This window comes from Anomaloglossus baeobatrachus, chromosome 10 (assembly GCF_048569485.1).
Source record: "Anomaloglossus baeobatrachus isolate aAnoBae1 chromosome 10, aAnoBae1.hap1, whole genome shotgun sequence".
Lineage (NCBI taxonomy): Eukaryota > Metazoa > Chordata > Amphibia > Anura > Aromobatidae > Anomaloglossus > Anomaloglossus baeobatrachus.
Genome location: NC_134362.1, coordinates 132,133,614 through 132,155,035, shown reverse-complemented (window position 1 = coordinate 132,155,035; position 21,422 = coordinate 132,133,614). Strand labels below are relative to the sequence as shown.

At 45.0% G+C, this 21,422-nt stretch overlaps 1 protein-coding gene across 3 annotated transcripts in view; it reads left to right on the top strand.

Annotated features, from left to right (window-relative positions):
* Positions 1 to 21,422, top strand: part of DUS2 (dihydrouridine synthase 2) — a 498,816-nt gene that overhangs the window by 442,374 nt on the left and 35,020 nt on the right. For 2 of the 3 annotated variants that reach the window (XM_075325642.1, XM_075325643.1), the window contains one exon: positions 9,384 to 9,457. The exons of the other annotated variant lie outside the window; for it this stretch is intronic. In XM_075325642.1, the coding sequence (XP_075181757.1) occupies positions 9,384 to 9,457 (74 nt within the window). The remainder of the gene's footprint in view (positions 1 to 9,383; positions 9,458 to 21,422) is intronic. 3 annotated transcript variants of the gene reach the window in all.

Here is a 21,422-nt window from a genome sequence, read left to right as displayed (position 1 = left end):
TCTTCAGCAAGGACAGGGAAGATGGTTAAAATTGATGGGAAGATGGATAGAGCCAAATACAGGACCATTCTTGAAGAAAACCTGTTTGCGTCTGCAAAAGACCTGAGACTGGGATGGAGATTTGTCTTCCAACAAGACAATGATCCCAAACATAAAGCAAAATCTACAGTGGAATGGTTCACAAATAAACGTATCCAGGTGTTAGAATGGCCAAGTCAAAGTCCAGGCCTGAATCCAATCGAGAATCTGTGGAAAGAGCTGAAAACTGCTGTTCACAAACACTCTCCATCCAACCTCACTCAGCTCGAGCTGTTTGCAAAGGAAGAATGGGCAAGAATTTCAGTCTCTCGATGTGCAAAACTGATAGAGACATACCCCAAGCGACTTGCAGCTGTAATTGCAGCAAAAGGTGGCACTACAAAGTATTAACTTAAAGGGGACGAATAATATTGCACGCCCCACTTTACAGTTATTTATTTTTTTAATAAGTTTAAAATAAGCAATAAATTTCGTTCAACTTCACAATCGTGTCCCACTTGTTGATTCTTCACCATAACATTAAATTTTTATCTTTATGTTTGAAGCATAATATGTGGGAAAAGGTTGAAAAATTCAAGGGAGCCGAATACTTTCGCAAGGCACTGTATCTCTCAGATTTATAAGCATAAAATTTCAAAATTTGAAAATTACAAAACTTTTCACCAAATTCTCGATTTTTTTTTTTCACAAATAAACGCAAAAATTATCGACCTAAATTTACCACTAACATGAAGCCCAATATGTCACGAAAAAACAATCTCAGAATGGGTAGGATCTGTTGAAGCGTTCCAGAGTTATTACCTCATAAAGGGACACTGGTCAGAATTGCGCAAAAAGCAAGGTCAGTAAGGTCAAAAGAGGCTGGGTGGTGAAGGGTTTAAGGACCGAAACATCAAAGACATTAATTTTGATTGCCATTAAAATTGTTCATTCACAGTCGTTCTTTGAAGGCTGAGTTTATTTCCATTATCATTGCATGGACTGGACCCTACTCGAGCACCATACTCTTTTGGAGTGACATATTTCTCTCTCACAATATCAGTTTTAAAAAGCAAAGCCATTATAAAGAAGTTTTTGGGTATTTTTTCAGTTGATCAAAGAAATATTGGCATCATTATTACCGGGAGACATAACTTTGGAAAGGAAAGGACAGAAAAAGAACAACTGTTTGGGAATCAGTGGAGAAGCACTAGTTGGAGAAGGGACTTTTTGAATTTAGAAATCCAGTCAAAGGTCTTCTTTAAAAATTGTTGCAGAAAACAAAAATAAGAAGGCTCCGTATAATATATATATGTACATACATACAGTGGAACCTCGCTTAACGAGTAACCCACTTAACGAAAATTTCGCTTAACAAGCAAAGCTTTCTGTAAATTTGTAACCCGGTTTACGAGAAAGCTTTGCTGTGCGAGCAAAATCCTCACCTCACACACTTCCGGTTCCGTACATCGACCGCGCTCTGACCCGCACTTGCAGTCCACACAAGCACGCACACACATACAGTTTTATGCTCACCTTACCTTCCGTTCCACCGCCGGTCTCATGGTTCTTGTAGTTCCCAGGTACATCGCGACGTGCTCGCGGCGAACTACAAGTATCATGAGGCCGGCGGTGGCACGGAAGGTAAAGTGAGCATATAATATGTGTACCTTCCATTTCATCGCCGGCCTCCTGGGTCCTGTAGTTCGCTGCTCTGCTCCACTCCAGGCTGTGCATCAGCATCCATAGCAACGAAGCAGGAACTTCCTGGTTCCTGTCACTGCTACTCAAAGGCAACGCGCTGGCCAATCAGAGGCAAGCGGCTCTGCCTTTGACGTCAGTGCTCTGGCAGGAAGTTCCTCCCTCGTCGTTATGGTAATCCGATACACGGCCCGCACCGGAGAACAGCAAATCCCAGGAGACCGGCGATGGAACGGAAGGTAAGGTGAGCATATAATATGTGCGTTTGCATGCGTGCTTGTGTGTCTGTGTGTGTTTGTGTGAGTTTGTGTGAGTTTGTGTGAGTTTGTGTGAGCTTATGTGTGTTTGTGTGTGTTTGTATGTGTTTGTGTGCGTTTGTGCATGTGTGGAATGACAGAATAGGGAACCAGATGGGACATTTAACTAGTTCTGGAACGAATTGTCTGCATTGCAATGATTTCCTATGGGAAATCTTGCTCTGCTGAACGAGTAACTTGGTTAACAAGCACAGTCCCAGAACGGATTGTTCTCGTTAAGCAAGGTTCCACTGTGTGTGTATATATATATGTAATAATACATACATACACAGCATATATATATATATATATATATATATATATATATATATATATATACATATATACAGTTAGGTCCAGAAATATTTGGACAGTGACACAATTTTCGCGAGTTGGGCTCTGCATGCCACCACATTGGATTTGAAATGAAACCTCTACAACAGAATTCAAGTGCAGATTGTAACGTTTAACTTGAAGGTTTGAACAAAAATATCTGATAGAAATTGTAGGAATTGTACACATTTCGTTACAAACACTCCACATTTTAGGAGGTCAAAAGTAATTGGACAATTAAACCAAACCCAAACAAAATATTTTTATTTTCAATATTTTGTTGCGAATCCTTTTGGAGGCAATCACTGCCTAAAATCTGGAACCCATGGACATCACCAAACGCTGGGTTTCCTCCTTAAAGCTTTGCCAGGCCTTTACAGCCGCAGCCTTCAGGTCTTGCTTGTTTGTGGGTCTTTCCGTCTTAAGTCTGGATTTGAGCAAGTGAAATGCATGCTCAATTGGGTTACGATCTGGTGATTGACTTGGCCATTGCAGAATGTTCCACTTTTTGGCACTCATGAACTCCTGGGTAGCTTTGGCTGTATGCTTGGGGTCATTGTCCATCTGTACTATGAAGCACCGTCCGATCAACTTTGCGGCATTTGTCTGAATCTGGGCTGAAAGTATATCCCGGTACACTTCAGAATTCATCCGGCTACTCTTGTCTGCTGTTATGTCATCAATAAACACAAGTGACCCAGTGCCATTGAAAGCCATGCATGCCCATGCCATCACGTTGCCTCCACCATGTTTTACGGAGGATGTGGTGTGCCTTGGATCATGTGCCGTTCCCTTTCTTCTCCAAACTTTTTTCTTCCCATCATTCTGATACAGGTTGATCTTTGTCTCATCTGTCCATAGAATACTTTTCCAGAACTGAGCTGGCTTCATGAGGTGTTTTTCAGCAAATTTAACTCTGGCCTGTCTATTTTTGGAATTGATGAATGGTTTGCATCTAGATGTGAACCCTTTGTATTTACTTTCATGGAGTCTTCTCTTTACTGTTGACTTAGAGACAGATACACCTACTTCACTGAGAGTGTTCTGGACTTCAGTTGATGTTGTGAACGGGTTCTTCTTCACCAAAGAAAGTATGCGGCGATCATCCACCACTGTTGTCATCCGTGGACGCCCAGGCCTTTTTGAGTTCCCAAGCTCACCAGTCAATTCCTTTTTTCTCAGAATGTACCCGACTGCTGATTTTGCTACTCCAAGCATGTCTGCTATCTCTCTGGTGGATTTTTTCTTTTTTTTCAGCCTCAGGATGTTCTGCTTCACCTCAATTGAGAGTTCCTTAGACCGCATGTTGTCTGGTCACAGCAACAGCTTCCAAATGCAAAACCACACACCTGTAATCAACCCCAGACCTTTTAACTACTTCATTGATTACAGGTTAACGAGGGAGACGCCTTCAGAGTTAATTGCAGCCCTTAGAGTCCCTTGTCCAATTACTTTTGGTCCCTTGAAAAAGAGGAGGCTATGCATTACAGAGCTATAATTCCTAAACCCTTTCTCCGATTTGGATGTGAAAACTCTCATATTGCAGCTGGGAGTGTGCACTTTCAGCCCATGTTATATATATAATTGTATTTCTGAACATGTTTTTGTAAACAGCTAAAATAACAAAACTTGTGTCACTGTCCAAATATTTCTGGACCTAACTGTATATGTGTGTGTATATATATATATATATATATATATATATATATATGTATATATGTTGTGAGACTGTGACCGGGGTTATCTATGACGGCCGGTATGTCTCGCCCCGGTTGTGCTCACTCCATGATAGAAAGTAAATCCACTATAGGGTTAATGCTGTTTCCCTACAGGCTGAAGGAAGGGTTAAATAGAATCAGGAACAAGGGCAGGTGTGCCGGGTGTGGGGGAAGTGACCAGAACTTCCTGAGCCCTCTGCTGGAGAGGCACATGTATTTTGTTATGGACTTTTTGTTTGGACATTAAAACCGTGTGCTGTGAACCTTGATGCCTGGATCCCGTGTCTTCTGCTGCGCAGCCGACAGTGCTACCTCACATATGGTGGAGAATCGGCGGGCATGACAGCCGGTGAGGTGTAGCATCCATCCCTGGTGACCCAGCTGCGCATGTCCTGGATTCGAGCGGCTATACTACAGCCCAAACCCGGCGACGCCATGGAGGACATACTAAAGCATTTGGCTCAGGCTAATGCACAGCAGCAACAGGCTAATGCACAGCAGCAACAGGCTAATGCACAGCAGCAACAGACCAATGCACACCTGCTCCAATCCTTGCAAGTGCAGGAAAAAAAATTCCAAGAACAGATGGATCAGGCCAATGCACGTCAGCAGCAAGCCTTGCAATTGCAGGAAAAAAGGCACCAAGAACAGATGGTTCTCCTGGCCAAGTCGATCCGTGCCGGACCGGCAGCAACAACCCCGGGACCGGGTGACGACGGCAGCGTCCGGAAAGCGGTGAGACAAGCGTTGCAAAAGATGACCCCGGGTGATGATGTGGAAGCGTTCCTGGCGGTGTTTGAGCGGGTGGCCGAGCGGGAAAAGCTGCCGACCCCGCAGTGGGCTGAGGTATTGTCGCCCTATCTGACGGGGGAACCCCAAAAAGCGTACCTGGACCTCTGTGCCGAGGACGCCATTGACTATGTGACCCTGAAAGCCGAAATACTGGCTCGGTTGGGGGTGAATACCTATGTACGGGCTCAGCGGGTAAATCAGTGGTTCTATGAGGAAGCCAAACCCGTACGCTCCCAGGCCTATGACTTGTTGCATCTTGTAAAAAAGTGGTTGCAGCCTGACACTCTGAGCCCGGCGCAAATGGTGGAAAGGGTAGTAGTGGATCGTTTTGTGCGCACTTTACCCGTCACCGTTCAACGGTGGGTCGGACAGGGTGACCCGAGTACCCTGGACCAATTAGTGTCCCTGGTAGAGCGGCATGTGGCTACGCAGGACTTGATACGGGACACTGAGACTTTGCGTACCGCCCGTCGGTCCGGCCCCTCCAAGCCTAGGGCCAAGGACCCACCGCTGACAACGGTACAGGAGTCCCCTACCGTCCCGTCTGAGGCCGCGGCCGCCATTCCTGAGGTCCGGAAGGTTCTGTACCCTAAACGACAACCCGTCAAGGGGGTTTCCGTCCCCATTAGATGTTGGCGGTGCCAGCGGGTGGGACATATGGAAGCCCAGTGTCCACTCACCACGGAGCCCATGGATTGTGGGGTTACCCGGCGGGGTTCAATGTATGCTCAGGTGGTGTGTACCGCTGACCTGGTCTCCCCAGAGACGGAGCCCCACTTGTGCCAAATACAGGTGAATGGATGTCCGGTTACAGGATTGTTGGATTCCGGAAGCTTAGTGACCCTTGTGCGATCCACCTTGAGAGCTAAAGTAAAGGCCACAGGACGCACCGTGGGGGTGGTTTGCATACATGGGGACCGCCGCGACTATCCCACGGGGATTGTCACCATCACAGCACCTTGCGGTCAGGTGCAACATGAGGTGGGACTTCTTAACACTCTTCCTTATGACGTGATCCTAGGAAGGGATCTGCCCTATTTTTGGACTTTATGGAGGGGACCCCCTAAGTCCCCTCAGATATTGGTCGGTCCGGGACCTGAGCCCTACAATCCTGAATCCGGGACACCTGCCGTAGGGGTCACCATGATAGGGACAGAGTGTGAACCCGATAGGTCGCCCCTAGAGGTATTGGCAGGAGAGGCTGAGACGGTCGAGCCCATCCCGGAGTTGGAGGCGTCCCCGGATACGTTTGGGACAGCCCAACTCCAGGACCCTACGTTAATACATGCCCGGAGTCGGGTGACAGTAGTTGACGGGGTGGCACAGCTGCCCGGTGCCCAGGTAAGGTACCCCCATTTCGCTCTTAAGCAGGATTTACTCTACCGGGTAGATGAAATACGGGGCGTAGGGGTAGAACAGTTGGTGGTGCCCCAGCCGCATCGCCGGCGGGTCCTCGACTTGGCTCATAAACACCTGATGAGTGGCCACCTAGGGGTCAAGAAAACGCAGGAGCGAATATTGCAAAGGTTCTATTGGCCCGGGGTCTTTGGGGAGGTAAAACGGTTCTGCGAAACCTGCCCGGAGTGTCAGCTTACTGCACCCCTGACCCATTTTCGCAGTCCGTTGGTACCGTTACCCATTATAGAAGTCCCTTTTGAACGGATAGGGATGGATCTGGTGGGGCCCCTCGTAAAGTCCGCTCGAGGGCACCAACACATCCTAGTGATCGTTGACTATGCCACCCGGTATCCCGAGGCGATACCTCTCAGACATACTGCAGCAAAGCTTATAGCTCGGGAGTTGTTTGCTGTGTTCTGCCGGGTGGGATTGCCCAAGGAGATCCTTACGGATCAGGGGACCCCATTCATGTCTAAAGTGACTAAAGAGCTATGCCGGCTACTCCAGATCAAGCAGTTGCGTACGTCTGTGTATCATCCTCAAACGGACGGTTTAGTCGAGCGTTTCAATAAAACCCTGAAAACCATGCTAAGAAGGGTGATTTCAAAAGACGGGAAAGACTGGGATATGATGCTTCCCTATCTGATGTTTGCCATACGAGAGGTGCCACAGGCATCCACGGGGTTTTCGCCTTTTGAATTGTTATACGGGCGACATCCCCGGGGATTGTTGGACCTGGCAAAGGAAACATGGGAACAAGAGCCCACCCCCCATAAAAGTGTGATTGAACACATTTTGGGTATGCAGAACCGCATAAGCGCGGTCATGCCAATTGTGAAGGAGCATTTACAGGAGGCTCAGGCCGCGCAAAGCGGCCGCTACAATAGACAAGCCACCGTGCGGACCTTTAAACCCGGGGATCGGGTGTTGGTATTGATCCCCACGGCGGAGAGTAAATTCCTGGCTCAGTGGCAAGGCCCCTACGAGATAAAGGAAAGAGTAGGGGTGGTTAACTATAAAGTATTGCAGCCCGGTAGGCGGAAACCTGAACAAATATACCATGTCAACCTATTAAAACCTTGGCAGGAACGGGAAAGCCTGATGGCTGTTTTTTCCCCACCTCCCTCCTCTTCGGGTCGTTCACATCCGGCTCCAGCGACCTCCGGAGAGGACGAACCGGAAGTAAGGATTGGAGAAGCCCTCACCAAGCAACAGAGGCGAGAGGCCAGACGGTTGGTTCAGCAGAACCCCGATGTCTTCTCCGAGCTGCCCGGTAGGACCAGTCTGATACGACATGATATTGTCACCGAGCCCCACCTGAAGGTACGCCTGAAGTCATACCGGGTACCGGAGGCTCGACGACAAGCCATATCGGAGGAAGTAAAGACAATGTTACGCCTGGGGGTCATCGAAAAATCCCGGAGTGAATGGGCTAGTCCGATTGTCCTAATACCAAAACCCGATGGCTCCTTAAGGTTCTGCAATGACTTTAGGAGATTGAACGAAATATCCAAGTTCGATCTCTACCCCATGCCCCGGGTGGATGAGCTGATTGATAGGCTGGGACAGGCGCGATATTTTACCACGCTCGACCTGACCAAAGGGTACTGGCAGGTGCCACTAACGGAGTCCGCCAAGGAGAAAACCGCTTTTGTTACGCCTGAGGGTCTCTTCCACTATGTTGTCTTGCCTTTTGGGTTACATGGCGCTCCGGCCACGTTCCAGAGGTTGATGGACTTAGTGCTGGAACCCCACCAGGCGTATGCATCAGCGTACCTGGATGACATCATTATTTACAGCTCCGATTGGCAGACCCACTTGGAACAGGTACAAGCGGTGGTGGACGCGCTTCGAACAGCCGGATTGACAGCCAATCCCAAGAAATGTGCATTGGGACTCACGGAAGCCCGCTACTTGGGCTACGTGATAGGCCAAGGAGTGATTAAGCCCCAAATTAACAAGGTTGAGGCGATCCAGAAGTGGCCTAGACCCCTGACCACGAAGCAGGTTAGGGCCTTCCTGGGTATCGTGGGGTACTACAGGAGGTTTGTAAAGGATTTTGCGGGACTATCAGCCCCCTTGACGGACCTTCTCAAAGGCAAGAAGTCCGTCATGGTGCGCTGGACTACGCAGGCCGAGGACTCCTTCCGGGCCCTGAAGGAGGTCCTGTGCGGACAGCCCGTTCTGGTCAACCCTGATTTCCGGAAGGAGTTCATAGTACAGACTGACGCCTCGGAGATCGGCCTGGGGGCAGTGCTGTCTCAGGTGGTTCAGGGGGAGGAACACCCCGTCACCTTCTTAAGTAGGAAGCTCACCCCTCCCGAGCGGAATTATAGCGTAGTGGAGAAGGAGTGCCTGGCGATCAAGTGGGCCTTGGAGTCCCTACGCTATTACCTGCTGGGACGGCAGTTTCGCTTGGTGACGGATCACTCTCCACTGGTCTGGATGAGGTCCGCCAAGGAACGGAATGCCCGGGTTACCCGGTGGTTCCTTTCTCTGCAAAACTTCCGGTTTACGGTTGAACACCGGGCCGGTAGGTTGCAGGGCAACGCCGATGCCTTGTCCCGCGGCCCGTGTTTGATGGCGGGAGTTCAACCCCGCACGCTTGAACTGAGGGGGGGGGTATGTGAGACTGTGACCGGGGTTATCTATGACGGCCGGTATGTCTCGCCCCGGTTGTGCTCACTCCATGATAGAAAGTAAATCCACTATAGGGTTAATGCTGTTTCCCTACAGGCTGAAGGAAGGGTTAAATAGAATCAGGAACAAGGGCAGGTGTGCCGGGTGTGGGGGAAGTGACCAGAACTTCCTGAGCCCTCTGCTGGAGAGGCACATGTATTTTGTTATGGACTTTTTGTTTGGACATTAAAACCGTGTGCTGTGAACCTTGATGCCTGGATCCCGTGTCTTCTGCTGCGCAGCCGACAGTGCTACCTCACAATGTATATACATATATATATATACCACCAAAATATTCTGTTAAAAAATAACTTGCTACAAAATTAAACTTGCTAAACTTGCTTTGGATGTTAAGGGTCATATGCATCCAGGGGGAAGGGGTTAAGTTTTTCTGTTAAGAAATATTTTTGTAGATAAAATATTGAGTAAATTCAATTTGTTTCTTCAGGTTCAGAGGTCGCTTGATAAATTTTTCCGATCTGTGGTCACTGTGAATGAAAAGAAATATTGTTCTACTCTGTGGTAAGACTGGATTATGTACTTATTAACTCTTTTCAAATTTTGGTATTTTTTTTATCCTATCTAAACATTGCAGGCAAAAATACATCAATTATCATTTTATGTTATGTTTTCAGTAGGAAAAAAATTGTCATTAAGGGTTTTCTCACATGTGTGTATAAATACAGCGAGTGCAAGCTAATGCAAAATCGTATTGCACTCCCACCAGTGTTAAACAATAAGGCAGTGCTGATCTGCAGTGTTTTGCTCAGCTGTTTTCAGCCTGCGGAAAAAAAACACGACATGCTGCTTATGGCTGTGTTAAATGGCCAAGACTTGCCAATGCAGGTCTACAGGTGCTAAGAAAAAAAAAAAACGTCCGTCACATGGACCATCCATATGGCATCCGATGTTTACGGATACATTACTATTCTGTAGCAAAGAACACTAGAAATGATCCTATACCTAAGTAACTGTAGAATAATAGCTGCTGAGAAAAAAAAACAAAACAATGAATTTGGATGGCTTACAGATGTCATAAGGATGCTAGACGAGAAAAAAATTGCACAGTCCCATAAGTCATGCATGACATAGGATTGGGAATACCAAATGGATTTCACGTGTCTAACTTCTCTGGATGAAAATCGGACCAATTTCTTATAGGCAGATGTGAGCAATCGTTAAGGAAAAAAAAATTGTATCCATTTAAAAAAATGAGTAAATTCTCTAACTTTAGATTCAGCCTATGGATGATAATCATCTATGTCCAGAATAATTTTTGACACATAACCTTAGATGGTGTGGTGGAAGAACTGCCAAAATTTGGGACAATCTACTTTTTGTGTGATTAAAAACATATTTACAAGGACCTGTAAACAAAAAAAAAAAATCTATACTTACCTCAGGCACTCATTCAGTTACCTGTCAATCTGGAAGTAAGTTCCATTCTAAAGCTATTTGGATACTAAAGGTCTTAAACAGAAGTTCAGTAGCAGAATACAATTATACAGAACAAGCTCATACAGCTTCACAGTTGACTCATTCTGCACCCAGCTATGTACAGTGAAACAGAGGCTGTACACCATGTGCAGAATTATTAGGCAAGTTGTATTTTAGAGTATTATTTTTATTATTGATCAACAACTATGTTCTCAATCAACCCAAAAGACTAATAAATATCAAAGCTTAATATTTTTGTAAGTTGGAGTGGGTTTTTTTTAGATTTGGCTATCTTAGGAGGATATCTGTTTGTGCAGGTAACTATTACCATGCAGAATTATTAGGCAACTTAATAAAAAACAAAAATATTTCCATCTCACTTGTTTATTTTCACCAGGTAAACCAATATAACTGCACAAAATTTGAAAATAAACATTTCTGATATGCAAAAACAAAATCCAAAAAAATAGTGACCAATATAGCCACCTTTCTTTATGATGACACTCAACAGCCTACCATCCATAGATTCTGTCAGTTACTTGATCTGTTTACGATCAACATTGCGTGCAGCAGCCACCACAGCCTCCCAGACACTGTTCCGAGAGGTGTACTGTTTTCCCTCCCTATAGATCTCACATTTTATGAGGGACCACAGGTTCTCTATGGGATTCAGATCAGGTGAACAACGGGGGCCATGCCATTATTTTTTCATAGTTTAGATCTTTACTGGCCAGCCACGCTGTGGAGTAGTTGGATGCATGTGATGGAGCATTGTCCTGCATGAAAATCATGTTTTTCTGGAACGATACCGACTTCTTCCTTTACCACTGCTTGAAGAAGTTATCTTCCACAAACTGGCAGTAGGTCTGGGAGTTGAGCTTCAATCCATCCTCAACCCGAAAAGGTCCCACAAGTTGATCTTATATAATAGAATTTTAGAGTTGGAATAGACCTCCTGGGTCATCTAGTCCAACCCCCTGCTCAAAGCAGGATTCACTAAATCATCCCAGACAGATGCCCGTCCAACCTCTTTTTAAAGACTTCCATTGAAGGAGAACTCGCAACCTCTCATGGCAGCCTGTTCCAGTCATTGATCACCCTCACTGTCAAAAAGTTTTTTCTAATATCTAATCTGTGTCTCCTCCCCATCAGTTTCATCCCATTGCTTCTAGTCTTTCCTTGTGAAAATGAGAATAAAACTTATCCCTCTACAGTGTGACAGCCTTTAAGATATTTGTAGACGGCTATCAGGTCTCCTGTCAGTCTTCTCTTTTGCAACCTAAACATTCCTAAATCCTGTAACCGTTCCTCATAGGACATGGTTTGCAGACCAGTCACCATTCTGGTCACTCTTCTCTGAACTTGCTCCAGTTTGTTGATGTCTTTTTTAAATTGTGGTGCCCAGAACTGGACACAATATTCCAGATGAGGTCTGACCAAAGAGGAGTAAAGGGGGATAATGATCTCACGTGATGTAGACTGTATGCTTCTGTTAATACATCCTAGAATGGTGTTTGCCTTTTTTGCTGCTGCATCACACTGTTGATTCATGTTCAGTCTGTGATCTATTAGTATACCTAAGTCTTTTTCACACATGCTGTTGGATAGCTCTATTCCTCCCATGCTGTATTTGCTCTTTTCATTATTATTGCCCAGATGTATGACTTTGCATTTCTCCCTGTTAAAAACCATTCTATTAGTTGCTGCCCATTGTTCCAGCTTGTTTAGATCTTGTTGAATCCTCTCTCTCTCTCTTCTCTAGTATTATCTATTCCTCCTAGCTTTGTGTCAACAGCAAATTTAATCAGTTTACCCTTAATTGCTTCATCTAAATCTAATATATAAAACTGAATTCGTGTATGTATGTCCGGGATTGGCATCTGCACCGTCGCAGCTACAGCCACAAAATTTTGCACACTCACACATCTGGACCCCGAGCACGTCATAGGCTATGTTGTGAGGCGAAATTTTAACCCCGCACGTTCCAATTTACCAATCAACTTTGCCCCTATCTACATAATGGGGAAAAAGTGAAACGAAAAGTGTATCCGCACCGTCGCATTTACAATCACGAAATTTTGCACAGACACCTCATGTGCCCCAGGGAACATCGTAGACTATGTTTTGACAGGAAAATTTAACCCCACACTTTACAGTTACTCTCCAAAAAGCATGCCTCCATTAAAGTAAATGGAGCCTGGAACTACAGGTTATTAGTAGGAGTGGGATTGGTTCCTATAGGAACAAAAGACATTCATAGTATAGGAAGCTTATATGTGAGGTAATAAGATGTCGGTGGGGAGACTGATAGAGACAGACCTGGATAGAGACACCCTGACGAAGCTACGTGAAACGATCGTTGGAGTGGTGTGGGGGAGGATCTATCTACATCATGTAAAGCAATTCTATCCACCTGCATATCTGTCCCATATGGACCTTGCTACTTTACTGTTAGAAACGTCCTTCTGACTTTTTCTCACATATCATGAGATTTCACATTTCCCAATCTGTGTTTCTCTTGTCTACTATATAAAGGCTATCTCTCCTGCAAAGACTTATAAACATTGTGTCTTCCTATGATTAATATGCAATGAGATATACATATATTTTCCATACGTAATAGTAAATGTATTTATCAATCTAACACAGGAGATGATATTTGATGGTTAGAATAAATTATATGTGCTTTACAAATGGAGATTATGATATCATGAATGTTTCTTTGATAGACCCTCCATTTTATACCTTATTAAGTTTTAATCATGTCTATTATGTCTGTTGTGTATATGTTTTTTAATCATGTTAATAAAGATTTATTTATGCACTTACAATATGGTCTTTTGAAGTGATTTGTATGGATTCCTGTTTAGAAACACTTTGAGACCACTTTAGAGGTTTTTTGATTATTGATAACTTCCTTGTGAGTAAATACTGGATAGAGACAGACCTGGATAGAGACAGACCTGGATAGTGACAGACAGACATGCAGACAGGGACAGAGACAGGCAGACAGGGAAGGAGGAGACAGCCAGAGAGACAGACAAAGATAGATGGGGAAAGACACAGAACTTGATAGAGACAGACGGGGAAAGAGACAGAGAAATAGAGACAAACAAGGAAAGAGACAGGCAGACAGGGAAAGAGACAGACAGGAAAAGACACAGACAAAGAGATGCGGCGACAGACTGGGAAAGACAGACCTGTGAAAGAGACAGACCTAGAAACAGACAGATGGCGAAAGAAACAGATAGAGACAGACAAAAAAAAGACAGACAGAGACAGGCAGACGGAGAAAGAGACAGACCTGGAAAGAGACAGACCTGGAAAGAGACAGACGGAGCACATTAGTTGGCCAATTTAGTTAAATCTGTGTGGAATATCTGTGGTGTTGAAATATATGTTGTGAAATGCTTCTATTAGCTTTGTTTTTGCCTTTTAATAATTACATTTCTATCTATTTGTTTTGTGGTTTTTGTGTACAGAATACATTTTTGATAATACATTCTATTTTGTTAACAACAGTTATTAACCCGAGCGAAGCCGGGTAGTACAGCTAGTCATTGATAAAGATGTTGAACAGCACAGGGCCCAGGACAGATCCCTGTGGTACCCCACTTGAGACAGTCTTCCAACTGGATGTGCAGTCATTTATGACCACTCTTTGACTCCGATCACTAAGCCAGTTACGAATCCATCTAACATTTGCCTTGTCCATTCCACACTTGGTCATTTTTTCAATAAGGATTGTATGAGATACTTTGTCAAATGCTTTGCTGAAGTCAAGAAATACTATATTACTGCTTTTCCTTCATCCACCCAGTCAGTGATTTTGTCATAGAAGGAAATTGTTAGTCTGACATGACTTATTAGTTAAAAACCCATGCTGGCTCTGGTTAATTACTTCATACTCATCCAGGTATTATTATTATTATTATTATTATTAATATTATTATTTATTATTACAGCGTCATCAATTCCATGGCGCTTTACATGTAAAAGGCGTATACATAGGGACAAGTACAATAATCAAACGATACAAGGCACAGACTGGTACAGGAGGGTAGAGGTCCCTGCCTGCGAGGGCTTACAGTCTACAAGGGATAGGTGAGGATACAGTAGGTGAGGGTAGAGCTGATTGTGCGGTGCTGTATCAGACTGAGGGTTACGGCAGGTTGTAGGCTTGTCAAAAGAGTTGGTTCTTCAGGGTTTTTTTTAAGTTTGCAAGGTAGGCGAGAGTCTGATGTGTTCTGGCAGAGCATTCCAGAGTATGGGGGAGGCATGGGAGAAATCTTGGATGCGATGGTGGGAAGAGGAGATGAGAGGAGAGTAGAGAAGGAGATCTTGTGAGGATCGGAGGTTACATGCAGGTAAGTACTGGGAGACTAGGTCAGAGATGTAGGGATGAAACAGGTTGTGGATGGCTTTGTAGGTCATGGTTAGTGTTTTGAACTGGAGTCGTTGGGCAATGGGAAGCCAGTGTAGGGATTGGCAGAGAGGAGAGGTCGGGGAGTAGCGGGGTGACAGGTGGCTTAGCCGGGCCGCATAGTTTTGAATAGATTGTAGGGGTACCAGACTGTTAGAAGGGAAGCCTCAGAGCAGGAGGTTGCAATAATCCAGGCGGGAGATAATAAGGGTATGTACTAGGATTTTTGCAGCTTTTTGGGAAAGGAATGTTTGCACCCAGAAAATATTTTTTGAGTTGGAGGCGGCAGGAGGTGAGGTGGGCTTGGATGTGTGGCTTGAAAAAGAGATTAGACTCTAGGATTACTCCCAGGCAGCGAGCATGTGGGACCGGGGAGAGTGGGCAGCCATTGACATTGATGGATATGTCAGGTGGGGGAGTTGAGTGAGGAGGAGGAAAGACAATAAATTCTGTTTTGTCCATGTTCAATTTTAAGAATCGAGCAGAGAAAAAGGATGAAATAGCAGACAGACATTGTGGGATTCTGGTTAGTAGGGAGGTGATGTCAAGTCCAGAGAGGTAGATCTGCGTATCATCAGCGTAAAGATGATACTGAAAGCCGTGGGATTCTATGAGCTGTCCCAGGCCAAAGGCGTAAATGGAGAACAGCAGGGGTCCAAGAACTGAACCTTGGGGGACACCGACAGATAGGGGGCGAGATGAGGAAGTGGTGTGAGAGTGGGAGACTGTGAAAGTTTGGTCGGTTAAGTATGAGGAGATCCAAGATAGCGCCAAGTTTGTGATGCCCAGAGACGAGAGAATTTGTAGTAGAAGGGAGTCGTCTACTGTGTCAGAGGCAGAGGACAGGTCCAGGAGGAGGAGGACAGAGTAGTGTCGCTTGAATTTTGCGATTAGTAGGTCGTTAGTGACTTTGGTTAAGGCAGTTTCAGTGGAATGATGGGGTCAGAAGCCAGATTGTAATCGGTCAAAGAGGGAGCAGGAATAGAGGTATGAGGACAGTTCAAGATGGACATGCTGTTCCAGTAGTTTTGAGGCATAGGGGAGAAGTGATATGGGGCGATAGTTTGACACAGGAAGGGTCAAGGGAGGGCTTTTTGAGGATGGGTGTGATGGAGGCATGTTTAAAGCATGAAGGGAATACACCAGTTGTTAGTGATAAGTTGAAGAGATGGGTTAGGGTTGTGATGAAGAATGTGGTGAGATTGGGGATGAGGTGGGATGGGAGTGGATCAAGAAGGCAGGTTGTGAGATGTGATCTTGAGAGTAGAGTGGAAAGATGATTTTCTGTCATAGTGGAGAAGCTGGATTTGGAGGAAGAAGGCTGAGTAGTTGTGAGGAGTGGCTGTGGTTATTGTGGGCCAAAGCTTGCTCTGATTTTGTCAATCTTCTGCTTGAAGAAAAAGGCAAAGTCTTCAGATGAGATGTGGAGAAAGGGAGGTGGTGCTGTGGGATGGAGGAGAGAGTTGAAAGTGTTGAATAGCTGTTTAGGGTTGTGGGATAGAGCGGATATGAGGGATGAGAAGTAGGTTTGTTTTGCAGCAGTGAGTGCAGACTTGAAAGTGGTGAGAGCCTGTTTGTATGTAATGAAGTGCTCAGTGGATTGAGACCTCTTCCATCTGCGCTCAGCAATTCTGGAAGCCCATGTCAATTCTTTAGTCTGGCTCGTGTGCCAGGGTTGCCTGTTGATTGTGCGGGTTTTGGTGTGTGTGAGAGGGGCAGCTGATTCGAGAGCTGCACACATGGTGGTGTTGTATGAAGTGGCAGCAGCATCTGCATCGTGTGAAGGAGCAATGTCTGCAAGAGGGAAAAGAGACTGAAAAGGTGAGTGTAAGTCAAGGTGATTGAGATTTCTGCAGGGGTGTGAATGTTTTTGGAGGGGGGGGTTTGTACTTAGAGAAGAGAGGGAAGAGAATGTGAGTAGATTGTGGTCAGATCGGAGGAGAGGTGAGTTAGAGAGGGTAGATAGGGAACAGAGACAAGTGAAGATTAAGTCCAGCGTGTGGCCATCTTTGTGAGTAGCTGCAGAGGACCATTGGGTGAGGCCAATGGAGGAAGTGAGTGTTAGAATTTAGAGACAGATGAGAGAGAAGTGTCAGTGGGGATGTTAAAGTCACCCATGATGATGGTGGGGATGTCGGTGGAAAGGAATTGTAGTAGCCAGGTGGTGAAATAGTCAAAAAAAGGCAGTGGCTGGCCCTGGGGGGTGATAAATGACAGCGAGTTGGATGTTGGAAGGGGAGTAGAGTCGTACGAAGTCCACCTCAAAAGAGGGGAGAGTAACCAAGGGTGGTGGTGGAATTGGTGTGAAGGAGCGTTGGTCAGACAGGAGCAAACCAACTCCTCCACCATGCTTGTTACTGGGGTGGGGGGTGTGAGAGAGTTGGAGACCACCATAAGAAAGTGCAGCAGGAGAAGTAGTGTCAGAGGGGGTGAACCAGGTTTCTGTGATGCCAAGAATGGAAAGTTTATTAGTGATGAAAAGATCATGGCTGTAGGAAAGTTTATTGCAGACAGAGCGAGCGTTCTATAGGTACTTGCATAAATATTATTTAATAATTTGTTTAAAGATCTTTCCTGGTATGGAAGTCAGGCTCACAGGCCAGTAGTTCCCTGGGTCCACCTTCTTCCCCTTTTTGAAGATAAGGACAACATTTGCTCTTCTCCAGTCTTCTGGAACTTCTCCTGTTCTCCAAGAATTTTCAAAAAGTATGAAGAGTGGTTCTAATATTTCCTCTGTTATCTCCTTCATTACTCTGGGGTGTAATTCATCTGGACCTGGGGACTTAAATTCATTATTGTTAGCTAAGTATTCCCTCACTATCTCTTTGTTTATTGATGGCCTGGATTCTTCTATTCCTACAATAGAATGGTGAAGATCAGTTGATTTTACATTTACTTTTTCAGAGAAAACACATGCAATATAAGAACTTAAAAGTTCGGCCTTCTCAATATCATTTTTTTACAACTTCACCATTTTTATCCTGTAAAATTCCTATAACATCTTGGACTTTTCTTTTATTTTTTACATAACTCCAAAATCCTTTTTTATTGCTTTTGACATCTCTTGCAAGCCTTATTTCATTATCAGCTTTGGCTAATCTGATGTGTGCTCTGCAGGTTTTGCAGACTGTTATATTCTTTTTTTAGATATGCCTCCCTCTTTCCATGTAATAAACATTTCTTTCTTCCTTTTTAGCATGTGTTTAAGTTCTGTGTTCATCCATCCTGATTTCCTTAAATGTTTCCTATTATTCCCTCTTTTAGGGATTGTTAATGATTGCGCTTTGAGAATCTGACTTTTCAAGATGTCCTATCCTTCCTGGACATTTCTGTCCTTAAGGACATAAGGCCATTGAATCCCTGCTATCCTCTTTCTGTGTCCCTTAAAATCTGCCTTTCTGAAATCCAGCCTTGAAGGCTGAGTTTCAATCACCGGTCTTTCTCCTCTAGTTATCCAAAACTGTATGATATCATGGTCACTGCTTCCCAGGGTCCCTGCCACCCTTACCTCCTCAACTATTTCCTCCCTGTTTGTAAGGATTAGATCCAAGGTAGCAGATCCCCTTGTTTTCTCCTCTACCTTTTGGAAGATAAAGTTGTCAGGAACAGAGGATAAGAATTTGTTGGAACTGTTACTTTTGCTTGAGAGAGATTCCCAACAAATGTCTGGATAGTTGAAATCTCCCATGATCACAACATCATATTTTTTTGAAAAGTTGGTCATCTGATGTATAAAGAGTTTATCCATATCCTCCACTTGTTGAGGCGGCGTGTAGTACACGCCTACACTGGTGTTCTTTCCCTTGTTTTCTCCTTGTATTCTTACCCAAACAACTTCCATAGAACTCCCAGTCTCTGAAGCTTCAATCTCTGTGGAGATAATTGATTTTCTAACATACAATGCGCCACCTCCCCCTCGTTTATTATGTCTGTTTTTTGCAAATACGTTGTATCCTTCTAGCCTTGTATTCCAGTCATGTGTATCGTTCCACCAAGTTTCAGTGATGCTAATGACATCATATTTCTTTTCCTGAGTTAGTAACTCCAATTCTCCTTGTTTGTTGCCCATGCTCTGCGTATTTGTATAAAAACATTTTATTTTCATTAGTCAGATTTTTTTGTCTTTAGTTCTTCCTTTCCATTTCTAACAGCAGAGTTTTAAATAGTATTTGTCACCTGTATGGCTTTCCCTTGATTTTTTTTTTCTTCCCTTCCCATGCTATTCTAGTTTAAAGCTCTCTTGATGAGCGTAGCAAGGCTATTTCCGAATATGTGTTTTCCAGTCTTGGAAAGGTGCAGCCCATCTTTAGCAAGTAGTCCATCATACAGGTAATTTACTCCGTGATCCAGAAATCCGAATTCTGGTTGACGACACCATTGACGTAGCCAGTTGTTCACCTGTAGAATCTTTTTCCAACTCCTTGTTCCATGAACATCCACTGGGAGGATGGATGAGAAGACCACCTGCGCTCCCAGTTCTTTCACTTTCTTGCCTAAGGCCGCTTTCACACATCCGGTTTTTACTGTACGGCACAATACGGCACTTTGCAGAAAAAATGCAACCGTTTTTTTTGGCCGTCGGTTGCGTTTTTTCCGCATAGACTTACATTAGCACAGTATTGTGCCGCATGGCCTTGCGTTGCTTCCGTATTTTGCCGGATGCGGCATATTTAGCCCATACGGCGACCGGATGGAACGTTGTTGTATATGTATGTATATATGTGTAATACTTATATATGTTCTGAGGATTTCGATAGCGTAGGGCAATGACAATCAGAGACGAGTTCCGGGTACACGATGTTTTATAATATGTAACCACGGTAGATACACAACGGAAAACACAGCAGTACAAATACACAAAATACCTTTCCGAAACGGAGCGAAGGGAATTCCCGGGGCCACGCACCGGACTCCCCCAGGGAGACCACCAGAGCGAACCCCTATACAGGGACTGTCCGGCAATCACCCCGGAAGGCCTAAATGCGCCGCAGCCGGGACACAAGGGGCAAGCGGTAAAAGTCCAGGAGTGTCCGTACGGAATGATTGTCCAGAGTGGTTACGAAACAGAGAGAACCGGGCAGAGTGCTGACCGAAGATGGCAGACGGAATCCGGGCACAGCTTAGAGAAACCGGGTAAGGTCCAGAGTCGGTCGGTCGGTAGTCTTTAGGAGGATCCAAAGGCAATCAGGATTAGCAGCAGCAAAGCAGGAGCACACAGCAAGCAGTATACTCAGGCACTGGACTAGGCTTAGAGGCGGCCTTTTAAGCAGCTGGACAGGAAGTAGGGCAACAGAACAGTAAACTCCATGTTAACCGAGGGCAAGCTCATTCAAAAGAGAACTGGAAAACCTGGAAACCTGACAATATGTATGTATGTAATGTATATATATATATATACAGTGCCTACAAGTAGTCTTCAACCCCCTGCAGATTTAGCAGGTTTGATAACATGCAAATAAGTTAGAGCCTGCAAACTTCAAACAAGAGCAGGATTTATTAACAGATGCATAAATCTTACAAACCAACAAGTTATGTTGCTCAGTTAAATTTTAATAAATTTTCAACATAAAAGTGTGGGTCAATTATTATTCAACCCCTAGGTTTAATATTTTGTGGAATAACCCTTGTTTGCAATTACAGCTAATAATCGTCTTTTATAAGACCTGATCAGGCCGGCACAGGTCTCTGGAGTTATCTTGGCCCACTCCTCCATGCAGATCTTCTCCAAGTTATCTAGGTTCTTTGGGTGTCTCATGTGGACTTTAATCTTGAGCTCCTTCCACAAGTTTTCAATTGGGTTAAGGTCAGGAGACTGACTAGGCCACTGCAACACCTTGATTTTTTCCCTCTTGAACCAGGCCTTGGTTTTCTTGGCTGTGTGCTTTGGGTCGTTGTCTTGCTGGAAGATGAAATGACGACCCATCTTAAGATCCTTGATGGAGGAGCGGAGGCTCTTGGCCAAAATCTCCAGGTAGGCCGTGCTATCCATCTTCCCATGGATGCGGACCAGATGGCCAGGCCCCTTGGCTGAGAAACAGCCCCACAGCATGATGCTGCCACCACCATGCTTGACTGTAGGGATGGTATTCTTGGGGTCGTATGCAGTGCCATCTAGTCTCCAAACGTCACGTGTGTGGTTGGCACCAAAGATCTCGATCTTGGTCTCATCAGACCAGAGAACCTTGAACCAGTCTGTCTCAGAGTCCTCCAAGTGATCATGAGCAAACTGTAGACGAGCCTTGACATGACGCTTTGAAAGTAAAGGTACCTTACGGGCTCGTCTGGAACGGAGACCATTGCGGTGGAGTACGTTACTTATGGTATTGACTGAAACCAATGTCCCCACTGCCATGAGATCTTCCCGGAGCTCCTTCCTTGTTGTCCTTGGGTTAGCCTTGACTCTTCGGACAAGCCTGGCCTTGGCACGGGTGGAAACTTTCAAAGGCTGTCCAGGCCGTGGAAGGCTAACAGTAGTTCCATAAGCCTTCCACTTCCGGGTGATGCTCCCAACAGTGGAGACAGGTAGGGCCAACTCCTGGGAAAAAGGGTTTTGTACCCCTTGCCAGCCTTGTGACCCTCCACGATCTTGTCTCTGATGGCCTTGGAATGCTCCTTTGTCTTTCCCAT